The sequence below is a fragment of the Nuphar pumila genome, chromosome 1, assembly GCF_984573655.1.
Source record: "Nuphar pumila chromosome 1, dmNupPumi1.hap1.1, whole genome shotgun sequence".
In the NCBI taxonomy this organism is placed as follows: domain Eukaryota; kingdom Viridiplantae; phylum Streptophyta; class Magnoliopsida; order Nymphaeales; family Nymphaeaceae; genus Nuphar; species Nuphar pumila.
The window spans coordinates 180,356,939-180,372,416 of NC_143249.1; the positions used below are offsets into that span (position 1 = coordinate 180,356,939).

The 15,478-nt window shown below is 35.4% G+C and overlaps 1 protein-coding gene across 1 annotated transcript in view; it reads left to right on the plus strand.

Moving 5' to 3' along the window:
* The window catches only part of LOC149851509 (uncharacterized), a 32,091-nt gene that overhangs the window by 1,356 nt on the left and 15,257 nt on the right, over positions 1-15,478 (plus strand). Inside the window, exons 3-10 of the mRNA XM_090008628.1 lie at positions 192-360; positions 3,187-3,303; positions 3,478-3,599; positions 4,570-4,648; positions 11,824-11,856; positions 12,502-12,506; positions 12,620-12,727; positions 14,146-14,272. Of these exons, the coding sequence (XP_089864754.1) occupies positions 192-360; positions 3,187-3,303; positions 3,478-3,599; positions 4,570-4,648; positions 11,824-11,856; positions 12,502-12,506; positions 12,620-12,727; positions 14,146-14,272 (760 nt within the window). The remainder of the gene's footprint in view (positions 1-191; positions 361-3,186; positions 3,304-3,477; positions 3,600-4,569; positions 4,649-11,823; positions 11,857-12,501; positions 12,507-12,619; positions 12,728-14,145; positions 14,273-15,478) is intronic.

Consider the following 15,478-nt stretch of genomic DNA (forward strand, 5'->3'; position numbering starts at 1 on the left):
GAGGAAGTTGGTTCTTTTTTATTCTTTTAGCAAAATTAAATAAGTTTTTAGAAAATACTTTTGGAAAAAGAGTCTTTTAAAATTTTTGAAAATTTTATAAACTCTTTTAAAAATTACTTCTAAAAACAGGTTTATAGAAAACAATGGAGTCTTTCACCTCTTGGGATTCATGCCCCTCCTCTCACTCTCAGCCGGCTTCCTCCCCTCCTCTCTTCTACCTTCTTTCCTCCTCTTTCTCTCTTCTACCCTTTTTCCTCGCCGGCCTCTTCTTCTTTTTTGGTCAGGGGGTCCAGCGTGAAGAGCATACATCGTGGAAGGCCGCCCTTTCTCTCAATTCATCCGTCGGAGACGAACCAGCAGGTACGTCTCTTTCTCCCTCTTTTCTTTTAAGTAGTATTGCATGCATTAGCTTTCTAGGTTTTTATTTATTTTTTTCTTTTTGCTGCATAACAGAAATCCCTGTTTAATTAAATCTTTCTTGTTAGCATAGGTAGTCTGCTGTCAGTTGGTTAAATAAAAAAAAATATTGTATTGCGCGGGCTGCGTGTCTGTGTCAATCTGATCACTTGATCAGATTGACCATATCTGATCCGATTTGCTGGCTGGGTAGCTGAGCAGCCTGATCTAATCAGGCTGTTGGTCAGCAGTGGTCGCAAATTATAAAGCTTGCGCAAAAAAAAAAAGTAGTTAAGCATATTTTTTGGGGGGTCACGCACCCACGTGTTTAGCGAATCCAGCAAATCAGCGTGATCTGTCATTGCTGGTCTGAATCCAAGAGTACATAAATCATATTTTGCTTCAGGTCGGCATAGCTGAATGCCCTGCGTCAATTAGAATAGTTACTTTGTTAGCCACTTAATTTTTCTAGATAGATTTAACTTAACTTTGTGCACAGTCAGTTATGCTAGACTTAGCTTATTATTGTTTTTGTACTTAATCAGTTTGCTTTGCTGCGATCCTAGTTAACTCGTGTAATCAGGTAGTTAAACTGAATCAAAATTTTAGTTAGTGTAGCATGTTTTGAATTGATTTATACCAGTTAGCTAGTATCAATGTTGTGAAAAGCGTTGAGGCGTAGCGAGGCACTCCACCAAAAACCGAGGTGAGGTGTAAGCCTCAATTTTTTGTTTGAAAACTTTAAAAAAATTATAAAAAAAATATCTAAAAATACGAATAAATAAAGAAATGCTTTATTGATGAAATAACAACCAATAAGAAATAGAAAATCTCAAATAAGTACTAAAAAATATGAGATTAACATATAAAAGTAACTAAAAACTGATTATATAACTGGAAAATATATGAAATTAACCAAAAAACGCTAAAATTTACTAATAAACTGATTATATAACTGAAATAACTGGAAACTATATGAGATTAACCTACAAAAGTTAAAATATATGAGATTATTCTAAAAAATATGAGATTAACATATAAAAGTAACTAAAAAAATGATTACATAACTGGAAAATATATGAGATTAACCAACAAAAGATAAAATATACTAAGAAACCGATTACATAACTGGAAAATATATGAGATTAACCAACAAAAGTTAAAATATATGAGATTATTCTAAAAAATATGAGGTTAACATATAAAAGTAACTAAAAACTGATTACATAACTGGAAAATATATGAGATTAACAAAAAAAAATTAAAATATACTAAGAAACTGATTACATAACTGAAATAACTGGAAAATATATAAGATTAACCTACAAAAGTTAAAATATATGAGATTATTCTAAAAAATGTGAGATTAACATATAAAAGTAACTAAAAACTGATTACATAACTGGAAACTATATGAAATTAACCAACAAAAGTTAAAATATACTAAGAAACTGATTATATAACTGAAATAACTGAAAAATGTATGAGACTGACCTACAAAAGTTAAAATATATGAGATTATTCTAAAAATCACATATAAAATTAACTAAAAAACTGATTACATAACTGAAAAATATATGAGATTAACCAAAAAAAGTAAAAATATATTAAGAAACTAATTACATGACTGAAATAACTGAAAAATATACGAGATTAACCAACAAAAGTTAAAATATAGTAATATACTAATAAACATATTACATAACTGAAATAACTGGAAAATATATGAGATTAACCTACAAAAACTTTGTTGATTATGTCTCAGAAATCTTGTTGTAAAAAAAAAATTTGTTTTGCGCCTTGAGGCACAGAGGGCCGTGCCTCAAGGCGAGGCGCGCCTTTTGTGCCTCAAGGCACATTTTTTATAACACTGGCTAGTATAGTTTAATCCCTAGTGTAGTTAGTTAACTGAATTAGTATTGCATGGTTAATGGTTTAATCTGTTTTACTGTTAATTATTTCTAGTTGGTAGAGTAGATCAGAATTTTAGATTACTTCATATCGTTAATTAGATATATTGGTTTACGTTTCGTATAGCTAGTTGTTAAATTTAGAATTACTTAGTTACTTAGCTAGAGTCAGTTTTGAATTTGTTTTACAATCAGTTAGTTTATTTTAGATTGTTTTATGGTTATTGCATCGTGGCTTGATTAGGCGTTATGTCATTGTTTTACATTATAGGTTAGTTAATGCATTTTAGCGATTTTCCATAGTTAGCAGTTAATATTTTATAATTCGTTAGTTAGATCTGATTTGTTTCTTTAGTTTAAATTAGTTAGCTTGAGTTGGTTTTGATTTGTGGGTAGTTAGAATTTTTTAGTCAGTTACATTATAGTTAGTTTGTTAAATCCTGTTAGTTAGTTTCAATTTAGTTAATTTTAGTTCTTGTTTGCTTTCTTTATATAACTAACATTTTTTTTAGCAACAGTGCCCTGCGTTTGTTTTGTGTTTTGTTTTTCTTGTATTTTTCAGGGAAGCTTTCTTCTGTTTTAAAACTTAGAACCAACCGGAACAAAATCCTACCCGCTTACATCTCTATTTGTAACATTCTAATTCTAGTGTTCCTTCATTTTGTTAAAATTTTAGTTCATCATGTTAATAGGAGTGTTGTCAGTTGCCACATGGTAAAGGCATCTGTTGGTTGTCTTTCATAGATGCTAGGGCTGTGAAAATAGCTACAAATCATGAAATACGGAATTATATAATTTCTAGTTTAAAAAGGATTTTACTTGATGCCGTACTTTTTTTACTGTCTAACCTGTTGACTTCCAGTTCCAACTCTCCCTACAGGTATCCATGCAGACATAGCGGGCCCAAAGCATGAGCATTGGTCCTCGCTTGCCCCCCTTCCGCTTGAGGTTGTCCTTTCTGCTGGACAAAAGGCCAAAGAAGAATCTTGGAATAGAGGCTAGTAGTAGTAACTGATTGATTGGCATATTTTTACACTTATTTATCACATACTGAAATGAAAACATGATCATATTCCTGAACCTGTTTTTATAACTTCCATTTTGATTTTGATACATAGATAATGGTTTTATTGGTAAAATCAAGACCTTGAAAGCTTGTTATATTCACCAGGAGATGATGATCCAGAGAAAAGAGCCAAGCTAGCACGAGATTTGAATGATCTAACTGGAGAAGGAAACATAGAGAGCATGCTTTTTGTTGAAAAGGGCTTGCGAGAACTAACTACTTTAAAGGTTTTCTTTTAATGTATTTTTTTTTAGTTGCACGCAGATGTGATTATCTTTATAGTTTTTTCATAATTGTTTGTTTTCATTTATATGCTTCATTGTGTGAACAAGTTTTCTTGAGGGTAGAAGCAAGGTACATGCACAAAATACTGTTTCCTTATAGAGGATTCAATAAATGGGCTGCACATTGGTTACATAATACTTTATATGACATAATGATATTGATTTTTGTAAGTAATATATAGAGGTAGTTCACCTAGATTTTGGTGTATTTTTGGTTGCCGTTTAGATATTGGATGAACAGGAGAATCTGCCCATTCTTCCTTACGGTACACTCTGTATCTAGGTGTATCGTATGATATGGTAGTGTAATATGGTACTATATTATAATACCAATACACCCATGAAACTAGTTTCTAGAGTATATTGTGTCTTTTTGCCTTCTTTGGATATGTTGCGACTTTTACAACAATGCTCTTAAAAGGACTTTAGTTGGTTTATCAATTTGCTTGACAGCAGTCACTGATGAGCATATGTAATGCATCCAGTTTTTGTATGAAAATTGATCACATTTTGTGTTTCGGGCTGGCCTACAGAGGGGCATGGAAAAAATGTAGCACAGCAGGATGTAGGTCAAAAATGAACTGGATCTAATTCCAGAATGTAGTTTTTGTGTTTTAAAATTTTTGTCATTCTCTTGAAATAGCGAACTTTCAAATGCTACTTTTCTTAGCTTGTGATAAAGGAGTGCCTTAAAATCGTCTTTATATTGTGCTAATTGTCTGTAAATTTTGCTAACTTGGTTCATTTGCATCCTTTAGTCAGTCTTGCAAATGGACTAAGCAGTTTTTATTCAATAATGCTATTTCTTTGCTGTTGGAATCCTTGTCTGTGTGTGTGGGTGCTTGTTCTTCACTCTTTTTTATGCATGGTGCTGATTATATTTTGTTGTGGAATGGATGATTTTTGGTTCAAGGTAGAGGATGTTGTTGTGCTTGCGCTTGCACAACATAGGAGGCCAAACTTGGCTAGGATGGCTAGTCATTTACCTTCAGGTTTGTTTTTCTATTGGTAAATATCTGCTGCATTCTCCACGATACTTTACTGTTGTCTTGAATGTGCTTTTATTAGGATGGATACTTGTCCTGGCTCATTATAGGCCACGGGGCCCATGGCCCATCAACTAGCTGGGTGCCTAAATAAGAATCGATGGGATGGTCAACTGGTCTATGGACATCAACGAGTTGATTGGCCCAATCAGAAATAGACCTGGGCCACTAGCCTGGCCTGTGGTCTAGCCCTTAAAAAGGGTAGACAGCCTGCAGGCCACCCTTGGGCGGGCCTATCTATGTCGGGCCTAGGCTGTCTTTGAGCCTCAGCTCTACTGGAACATGGCTTTTAGGCCATGTGCATCCAAGTGGACAGGCCAGTTTGATTGGGATGCAGCCCATTGATGGGACACTCTGTTGCCCACCCATAGCTTTAGTTGTCGTGTTTTTTGTTTCCTTTAAATGAGAGCTAGCTTTTAGTTGTCTCGTGCATGTGTGCATTGCTTGCTTCCCTCTCTTCAAAAAGATCTTTAGCAGCTGCTAGGTTCTGATTTCTCTTCAAGAATCTTCCTTTAGGACAGCTTTGGATATCACTAGGTTAGATTATCTGAGCAGTTTAGAATTGTAATTTTGTTGTTCCTGACATGAAGATATTGCTTTTTATTCACTATGATGTGATACATCATAATGTGTTCAGAAAGAGAGCAAGAAAACAGGAGAAAGCAGTAGTTTTCTTATTTTCAAGGAGAGAAAAGAGCTCTCTTTCTATGTTCAAGGAGAAAGATGTGAAAGAAATGGAGACTGGTGGCTTCCCACTTTTAAGGCTCTCTTATCATAGCTTTACATTCCAGAAATTTTAATTCTATTTAAATAGCATAGTAAAATGTATATTTTTGGCATGCAAGAGTATATCAAAAGATAGGATAATTTGCAATATGAACCAAAGTTTCAAATTTTGAACTTACCCTTGGAATATGTACTTTATAGTAGTGACTTGAAAAACTGGTATACATTTATATATTGTTTTTGCTTTTTTGTTTCTTTTCGTGAGTAAAATGGCACCATTATTTATGTTTGTTAAAATGTAATATATCTAATATATAATAATAATAATAATATATTATATTATTATTATATATATTATTTATTTTTCTTTTCTTTTTTTTATTTTTACATTTTATTATCTAGTTCATTTTGAACTAGGTATTTTTATTCTAGTCAAATCCCAACTAGGGATTGACTAGGATATAGTCGTTGGACCTAGTCCAACGGCTATATTTTGAGCCGTTGGACTAGGTCCAATGACTCTTTTGGAGAGCTCCAAAATATCTCTCCTCCATCCCTCTCCCACTTGTATAAATAGGGGTGATCCCCCTCAATAATGTATCAATGCTTCTTAAGCATTTCTTGTGAAGAATAAAATATTATTATTTTTAGTGTGTGTTCTTTCATTTATACCCTTTTATAGGTTATGCTTGTAGTGTCTCCAATAGACACCCTTTGTGAGTTGTTCGTGCTTTTGTGGAATACCACTATTTCATTACATGGTATCAGAGCCTTGAAGAGCTTTCGATCTTGAAGATTCCCACCTCGTTTTTTTTTGCTTCCCTTGCAAATAGAGTTTTATTCTCTTGTTCGTGACTAAGGGATCCCCTTGAAGAAGGAAACGACCTTGGAGGGAGCTTGGCGACAAATTTTTTGTGTTTGTGTTCATTCTCTTCCTCTCTTCTCTCTATCTTTTTCTTCTCTTCTTCTCTTATTTACTCATTTTCCTTTCACACCCTGGTAAAATATGGATGACAATGATAAGATCACCATCATACCTAGGAAGTTGAATGACACCAACTATGTAACGTGGGCTTTAATTATGAAGCACCATATTTGGGGAAAAGGGTTGTGGGGTATAATTGATGGTGCCGATTCAGAACCAAAACTCATTCTCACGAAAATTGAGAATGACAAAAAAGTTCCTCTAACGGAAGGAGAGAAGAACAAAGCATTAGCAACCTATGAGAAAAGATGAAAAAAGTGGAGAATTGGGCATGCCAAAATTATGTCATGGCAAATCAATAGCGTTGACATAAAAAGGTGCTCAAGTCTTGCTAAGTTTGAGCACGCCGATAAAGCTTGGAAATACCTTAAAAATATGTATTCCCTTAAAGATATTGCACGTGTATGCAATTTACAAGACAAGGTCCGGACAATGACTCAAAAGGATAAAACTATTAGAGAATATTACAATGAGTTGTCCGAACCTTGGGAAGAATTGGCTCTTGAGCCAAAATGGCATTGTTTTGAAGATGTCGAGCTTCGTCAATAGCAACTCGATATGAAACATTTTTATCAATTCATAAATGGTCTAAGACCAGAATTCGAGTCGACTAGATCGACTCTTTTACATCGTGGCAAAGTTCTCTCTATTGTTGAAACTATAGAGGAACTAACTATGGAGGAAAATAGACTTAGAAAAAATAATCAAAAAATTGAAGATGACTCCGTCCTAGCTGTGTCCAGACCGGTCAACTATGTGCGAACTTATAGGCCTCCTCACTTCGGTAGACAAAGAGGTGATTTTAATAAAAAAATGATCATTTGTCATCATTGTCATGAGTCAAGGCACTATAGGCCCCAATGTCCTAAATTAAAGAAGTTGGACGAGAAGAAGGTTGCATCGGTCGAATTAGAGTCAAAAAATCAAGATGCACCAGTTTATATGGCTCAATTGATGGAAATCCTTCAACCTCTTCTTAAGGGAGCATCCTCTTCAACTGAAGCATCAACTCGAGCAGTTGTTTCATCCATGGTTGCCAGTTGAGGAAGCGGGAGCGGGAAGCGATACGGGAAGCGGGAGCGGGAAGCGAGGCACTTTCAAAATTTTAGGAAGCGGGGAAGCGTGGGACCACTTAGGAGCGATTCGGGAAGCGTCTCGGAAGCGACCTAGGAAGCGTCTCGGAAGCGACCCAGGAAGCGTCTCGGAAGCGAGGGGGAAGCGAAAAAAATAAAAATAAAAAATAAAAAATACAAAAAATTTGAAAAAACAGGGGAAGCGAGGGGGAAGCGTGGGGGAAGCGTGGGGGAAGCGTTGGGGAAGCGTGGGGGAAGCGTTGGGGAAGCGTGGGGGAAGCGCGCTTCCCATTAAAGGGAAGCGCGTCCCCCATTAAAGGGAAACACGTCCCCCATTAAAGGGAAGCGCGCTTCCCAAAAAAGGGGGACGCTTCCCCCCACGCTTCGGAAGCGCGACGTTTCGCGCTTCCGAAGCGCGCTTCGGGGAAGCGCGCTTCCCCTTTTAGCTAGGCGCTTCCGGTAACTCTGGTTTCATCCTTTTCCGATCCTGGTAACTTTCTTTGGCTTCTTGATTCTGGTGCTTCTTTTCATATGACCCCAAATATTAAAAGCTTATCTGAATATCTTAAAAATAACTCAAGTGTGTCAAAAGTTTTTACAGTTGATGGTTCTCTTGAAATAGAAGGAATAAGAAATTTTTAAAAACCTCTTAAAACAAAGAAATTTTTTATCCCCGAAGTTAAGTATATTCCTAAATTAAATTTAAACCTCTTGCCTGTTTCTCAAATATCTGATTATGGGTGTAATATTTCCTTATATTCTCATGGTTGTTCGATACAGGATCGTTAGTCAGGGAAGCTGATTGGAGAATGCCATAGAGAAGGAGGATTCTATTACATGGATTTTTTAGAATTACCTAAGAATGCTTTCTATTATAATGTTCATAAACTACGATTGGACTTATGACACAAAAGACTTGGTCATCCTCATATATCCAAAATCCAACACTTTCTGAGTTTAAGAAAATTTTGTAATTTTGAAAGTTTCACCTGTAAAGACTGCATTCTTGCCAAAATAAAAAGATTACCATTTCATAATAGAACTTTCGTTTCCTCTAGACCACTTGAATTAATACATTCAGATGTTTGGGGTCCCGCACTAGTTATTTCAAAAGGTGGATATGCCTATTATGTTATCTTTGTCGATGACTATTCTAGACAGACTTGTATTTACTTCCTTAACTATAAGTTTGAGGTTTTTTTACATTTTCAAACGTTTCATAAAATGGTTAAAAATAAATTTCAAAGATATTTCTATTTTTCGCATTGATTCAGGGGGAGAATTTATGTCCAAAGAATTTAACGATTATCTTAATTTACATGGCATTATACACCAAAGATCTTGTCCACACGTACCACAATAAAATGGTCTGGTCGAATGGAAACATCGACACATCATGTTAACCACTGGGACTTTTCTAATAACAAATCAAGTTTCAAAAGATTTTTGAGCAGAAGCTGCGCTAACTGCTACCTACCTTATTAACTGAATGCCATCTTCTTCTTTGAAAAACATAACTCCAATTGAAAAACTTGTCAATTTAGCCCCTGATTACTCTAGATTAAGAATCTTTGGATGCAAGTGTTTCATTTTCACCAACAAAAATGACAAAACTCTCTCCTCGTGCGATCTCTTGTACCTTCTTAGGATATGCCGATAATAAAAAAGGCTATCGGTGTTTTGATTTAAAAAATGAAAAATTATATGTATCCAGGAATGTATCTTTCTTAGAAAAAGAAAGTTTTTTTGAATCCGAGAAACCCAAGGAAATCACCGAATACTCATTTCTAATAAGATATGATTTCAAAACCCAATGAATGGGATCTTGAATGTGACTTTGACAATGATCAAAGTCGTATTGATGTTGAACATAATGATGATAATGAAGAGCAAACCCATAAGGACATTAGTTTATAATATTCAAGACGTAGAGAGTCAAATCTTCTATGTGCATTAGAAAAATATTCTGAAGTATCAACCATAAGGTCATCCAAGATCTCTAGACCTCCTGAAAATTTTGTGTCATACAAGTCATTCTCACCTACATACAGGGTACGTAGAACCATCATCCTACTCTCAAGCCAAAAACCATATAGAATGGATAGAAGCCATGAAAACAGAATTGATTGCATTTGAAAAAGCTAACACTTAGACCATTCAAGATGTTCCTCCAGGTAAGAAACCTATAGGTTGTCGATGAGTTTATAAAGTCAAAACCAAAGGTGATGGCACTCTTGAAAGATATAAAGCCCGCTTAGTAGCCAAAGGGTATGCCCAAGAGTACGATATTGATTATGAAAAAACTTTAGCCTCTGTTGCTCGTATGATCACTGTCAAAACTTTAATAGCCTTGGCCTCCATTAGAAAATGACCCATATTTCAGATGGATGTCAAAAATGTCTTTCTCAATGAAAATTTAATTAAAGAATGATACATAGAAGCCCCATCAGGTATTAGTATCTCTAAGGGTAAAGCTATTCGTTTAGAAAAAGCATTTTATGGTATTAAACAGTCCCCACAAGCCTGATATGATACATTTAGTCAGGTTATGACTGATCTTGGTTTTCAATATTGTTTGACTGATACTGCTTTGTTTGTTAAGAATTTTGATGTAGGCATTATTGTTCCCCTTCTATATGTGGATGATATGATCATCACCGGCGGCAACAAACAGGGAGCTGTAAACATCAAAACCCTTAAAACTCATTTTGAAATGACTGACTTAGGCTTATTAAGATATTTTTTAAGAATTGAAGTTGCTTATTACCCTCGTGGGTATTTAATATCTCAGTCTAAATTTGCCTCGGATATTGTTTTTAGGTCTAGAATTACAAATGACAAGAAAGTAGATACTCCAGAAGTTGTCAACATCAAATTGAGGATTGATGATGGAGAACCTCTTTATGACCCCACTCCTTACAGACAGCTTATTAAGGCGCTTTCCTATCTCTCTGTAACTAGGCCAGACATCGCACACGTTGTATATACAACTAGTCAATTTCAACATGCTCCCACCTCTGTTCACATGGGAGCAGTCATGCGTATTATTAGATACATCAAGACCTCTTTTTCACGAGGACTCTTCTTATCTGCATCATCATCTTTAGATTTAATTGCTTATACTGATGCAGATTGGGGAGGTGATCCCAATAATAAACACTCAACCATTGGGTTTTGTGTTTTTTTAGATGAATCATTGATTTTGTGGAGATGCAAAAAGCAGCAAAAAATCTCTCTCTCGTCTACTGAAGTTGAATACCGAGTCATGACAACCGTAACCATAGAAGTAGTTTGGCTCAGACGTTTGTTTACTGACATGAGAGTTGAAGCAACACAAGCTTCACGTATGTGCTTTGACAACAAGAGTGCGGTCTATATTGCAAGCAACCAAACATGTCATGAACGCACCAAACATATTGAGATGGACTGTCACTATGTTAGAGATGAATATCTACACAAAACCATTGATCTGCCTTATGTTACATCCGAATACCAATTAACAAATTTCTTCACCAAACCTCTGGCTGCTCTAAGATTTCACTTTCTCTTAAAAAAACTTTCGCTCATTGTACCATAAGTTTGAGGGGGAGTGTTAAAATGTAAAAATATATATATCTAATATATATATAATAATAATATAATATAATATTATTATTATATATATTGTTATTTTTCTTTTCTTCTTTTTATTTTTACATTTTATTATCTAGTTCATTTTGAACTAGGTATTTTTATTCTAGTCAAATCCCAACTAGGGATTGACTAGGATATAGTCGTTGGACCTAGTCCAACGGCTATATTTAGAGTTGTTGGACTAGGTCCAACAACTCTTTTGGAGAGCTCCCCTCCATCCCTCTCCCACTTGTATAAATAGGGGTGATCCCCCTCAATAATGTATCAATGCTTCTTAAGCATTTCTTGTGAGAAATAAAGTATTATTATTTTTAGTGTGTTCTTCCATTTATACCCTTTTATGGGTTATGCTTGTAGTGTCTCCAATAGACACCCTTTGTGAGTTGTTTGTGCTTTTGTGAAAGACCACCATTTCATTACAATGTTCAAGTTATGTTTTATGCTACTTCTCTTTGGTTTCCTCATTACTTTTGCATTTGTTTTAAGATGGTAATTTATTTTAGCCTGTTTTGAAACTATGGTTCTATGACTGGGAATTTGTTTTTGATTTTGTATTGTGGGAAGCTAAGACTGCATATTTTATGATAGTGGACATTTATTGTCAACTTTTGGCTTATGTTGACTTTGGGAATCTCTAGTTTTGATGGTTTCATGTATTCCAGCTTTCCTTTTAAAGGGTTTACATGCTTTTCTTTCCATGACAGTTATAGGTTGTATCATGGTTGCCAGTCGAGGAAGCGGGAGCGGGAAGCGAAGCACTTTCAAAATTTTAGGAAGCGGGAAGCGTGGGACGACTTAGAAGCGAACCGGAAGCAACCTAGGAAGCGAACTGGAAGCGACTTAGGAAGTGAGTGGGAATCGAAAAAAGAGAAAAAATAAAAATAAATAAATAGAAAAAAGGGGGGAAGTGCGTTTCCCATAAAATTTTGGTGCTTCCCACTGCGTTTCGGAAGCGCGACGTTTTGCGCTTCCGAAACACGCTTCGGGGAAGCGTGCTTCCCCACTTGCCTAGGCGTTTCCGGTAACTCTGGGTTGTATTATGGAGATAAATTATCATCTGTAGTTGTAGCTAACAGATTTTCTGAACATGTAAATTTGAGTGATTATTGGGATGGTCACTGGAGCCTAAACAACATAGTGCATACATGTTTGACGTGATATTTTGTGTATGATTGCTGTTCTGGAATTTTGAACCAGGAATATCATTTTTAATGCATTTTTTCCTCAATCCCTTTAGATGAAGGTGTTCTCTCTTTTTGTCTTTGTTCTTCACATGGAAATCAGGACCTTTCCCCTTATTTTTTTAATTTTTCCAAAATCTGCAGAAAGCACAGTCGTGGTATTCTGCTTTCCGTTCTGACCAACGTGCCTGTTATCTGTAGCGCATGTTTGTCTCCAAAAAGTAAAATTTGATTATGTTTCCCTGTTACTGGCCTAACTGTATCGTAGACATTGATCTTAGTCATACTTATTCATGTAGGTTTTTGTTATTCTTTGTAGTTGGTACCAGCAAAAAATGCCATCATCCTGCTATTAACTTTCACTTCTCTTTTGGTTATGCATCAGATGCTAAGTCCCCTGGTGATCCAAAGTATGTGGAGGCATTTGGTAATCCATTTCCTTAATAAATTGTTCTTAAAATATCTTACATGCACATTTTCTTTCTTTCTCCATGTCTGTGTGTGCATGCATGCATAAATGAAGGGGTTGGGTAGAGGGTAAAGTTTGGGATTTTAGCCCGAGATCTGTCCGCTTGTTAAGATACCACAGCTTTTACAATTCAACTATCACAGTTACCCATATCACATGGTTTGTAGGTGCCCAGATGTAGTATGATGGAGGTATGGTATGACAGTTGTTTTCCAAAAGAAGGGTGCAAGGGTGCAGCTAGATTATGTATACTGCATACATAATACATGTATACTGCAAATAGAGGGATCCCCTATAATATAAAAATATTTGTTGATTACTGGTGGGCTGCAACTGCATGAATATGTACTAGCAACCATTGGTTTTAGCATGGTTCCTATGAGATCAACTAATTGCAAAGCTTCTTGTTTTGTTCCTGCATTTTGGGTGGCCTATGCTGTTGGTTTATGTTCATGGAAGGGCTAAATATGTCCATGGTATTGTTTCGTCTGTATACGTTTAAAAAATATATGCAGTTGGAGAAAATTGATTGGAAAGCTCCAACATGATTCGGGCATCCATGCACACTGCCTCCATTACTCTCCCATGGAGCTGGAAAATACATATTCAACAATTTATACTTCCCTTTTAGTGGACGGAACTTTCTACTCCCAGAGACATGTTCAAAATTTAAAGGGTGAATTTGGAAGTAACAACCTCGCTGTTGATAATAGACGAAATGGACAAGCTATCTGCTCTTATGAGTAACCATGCTATTGATAACTTTTGTAGAAGTAATGGTCAAGCTATCTGCTCTTACAAGTAATTTGTTTCTGAGCACATTAATGGAAGCAAATATGAGTTACATTGATGATATATATCCCTTCTGTCAAAGACTTTCAGGTTCTTTACTTCCAATAACTCAGACACAGGAAGCCTAACTTGCAGCTTTGTACTTTGAATTAGTGACCAATTATTGTACGTTATGCATTCATTGTGCAACTAAAATTTTTAAAATCATGAAGAGGGCTGCTTTTGACCAGTACTCTTAAAAAAACTTAGCCAGCATAAGTTTCATTCAATGTAATATATATATATATATATATATATATATATATATATATATATATATATATATATATATATATATATATAGAGAGAGAGAGAGAGAGAGAGAGAGAGAGAGAGAGAGATCATTTTGGCTGTGGTTCTAAAATTGTATTTTCTGGTATTTTTCTTCCCGGTAAGATTAGTTCAATGTGTATCTTCCTGGATAAGGAAACAGAAAGGTCCTGTTGCCACCTACTTTCATTAAAAACTCACCTAGAAATGATAAAAGTTTATTCCTACTGTGTATCAAACTCTAATTATGATGGATTTTGCTCATCTTTCTCCAGGCCTGGCTTACGTACTTTTGGAGGAGGGCAAAAACCCATGGCATTGAAGCACATATTGCAGAAGAACGGTTGCGGTTCTGGATTAGTCGAACTGGGCAGTCACCAACCTCACATGATGCTGTGGATGGTAAATTTTGCTTGTCCTTTGTTGCATATGCATATGGCATTGTCATAAGAAATCATGCAAGATTGTCACTTGTCAGATATGCAATTATTTTTCAGTTGATCCACTTGATAGAATTAGCTCACCGTTTCATGTACATGCATGGAAACTCTCCCTCTCTCTCTCTCTAACATATGCATGCAGTGTCTTGTAAAAGCAATCTTGGTGCTGACCAGTGTTATCAAAAACATGCCTTGAGGCGCAAAAGGTGCGCCTCGCCTTGAGGCGTGGCACTCTGTGCCTCAAGGCGCAAATTTTTTTTTACAAGACTTCTGAGACATAATCAAAAAGATTTTTGTAGGTTAATCTCATATATTTTCCAGTTATTTCAGTTATGTAATAAGTTTCTTAGTATATTACTATATTTTAACTTTTGTTGGTTAATCTCGTATATTTTTCAGTTATTTCAGTCATGTAATTAGTTTCTTAATATATTTTAACTTTTGTTGGTTAATTTCATATATTTTTCAGTTATGTAATCAGTTTTTTAGTTACTTTTATATGTTAATCTCGTATTTTTTAGAATAATCTCATATATTTTAACTTTTGTAGGTTAATCTCATATATTTTTCGGTTATTTTAGTTATGTAATCAGTTTCTTAGTATGTTTTAACTTTTGTGTGAAAACTGCTTTGAGTAGTCGTATTTTGTGAAGGAAACGATGAAGAAGTGAGGAGAGAGAATAGGCTCTTCTTGGGAAATCGGCAGCCACTTTTTTCCTTAATGACTGCAGCACTAATACATCATTAACTTAATAGGGTTACAATATTTTACATGGACAAAACTGCCCTGTATTAGTAATACATATTACATTAAAGTACAAAACATGTATGTGTTGTATCGGATATGGATCCTCTACTAGATCCATATCCCCATATCCATTTCATGTTCTAATACCCGCCCTCAAGTTGCGCATGAGAGTGAACCATGTGTAACTTGTTCTTCAGATACCAGAAACGGTTACTTGTGAGACCTTTTGTGTAACGACCCCAACTCCTACCTTTGAAAAATGCGGAATATTTTTTTTTTTCTAAGAGTCGCGGAAAACTTCTCAGAGACCTGGGGTCCCTACAGTTCCAATTTCAGTTGGATAACCACACACCACAAAGCAACTTACATTTATCAATCATAACCAATCCACTGAATTCTTTTATTAATGAATCAATAAGA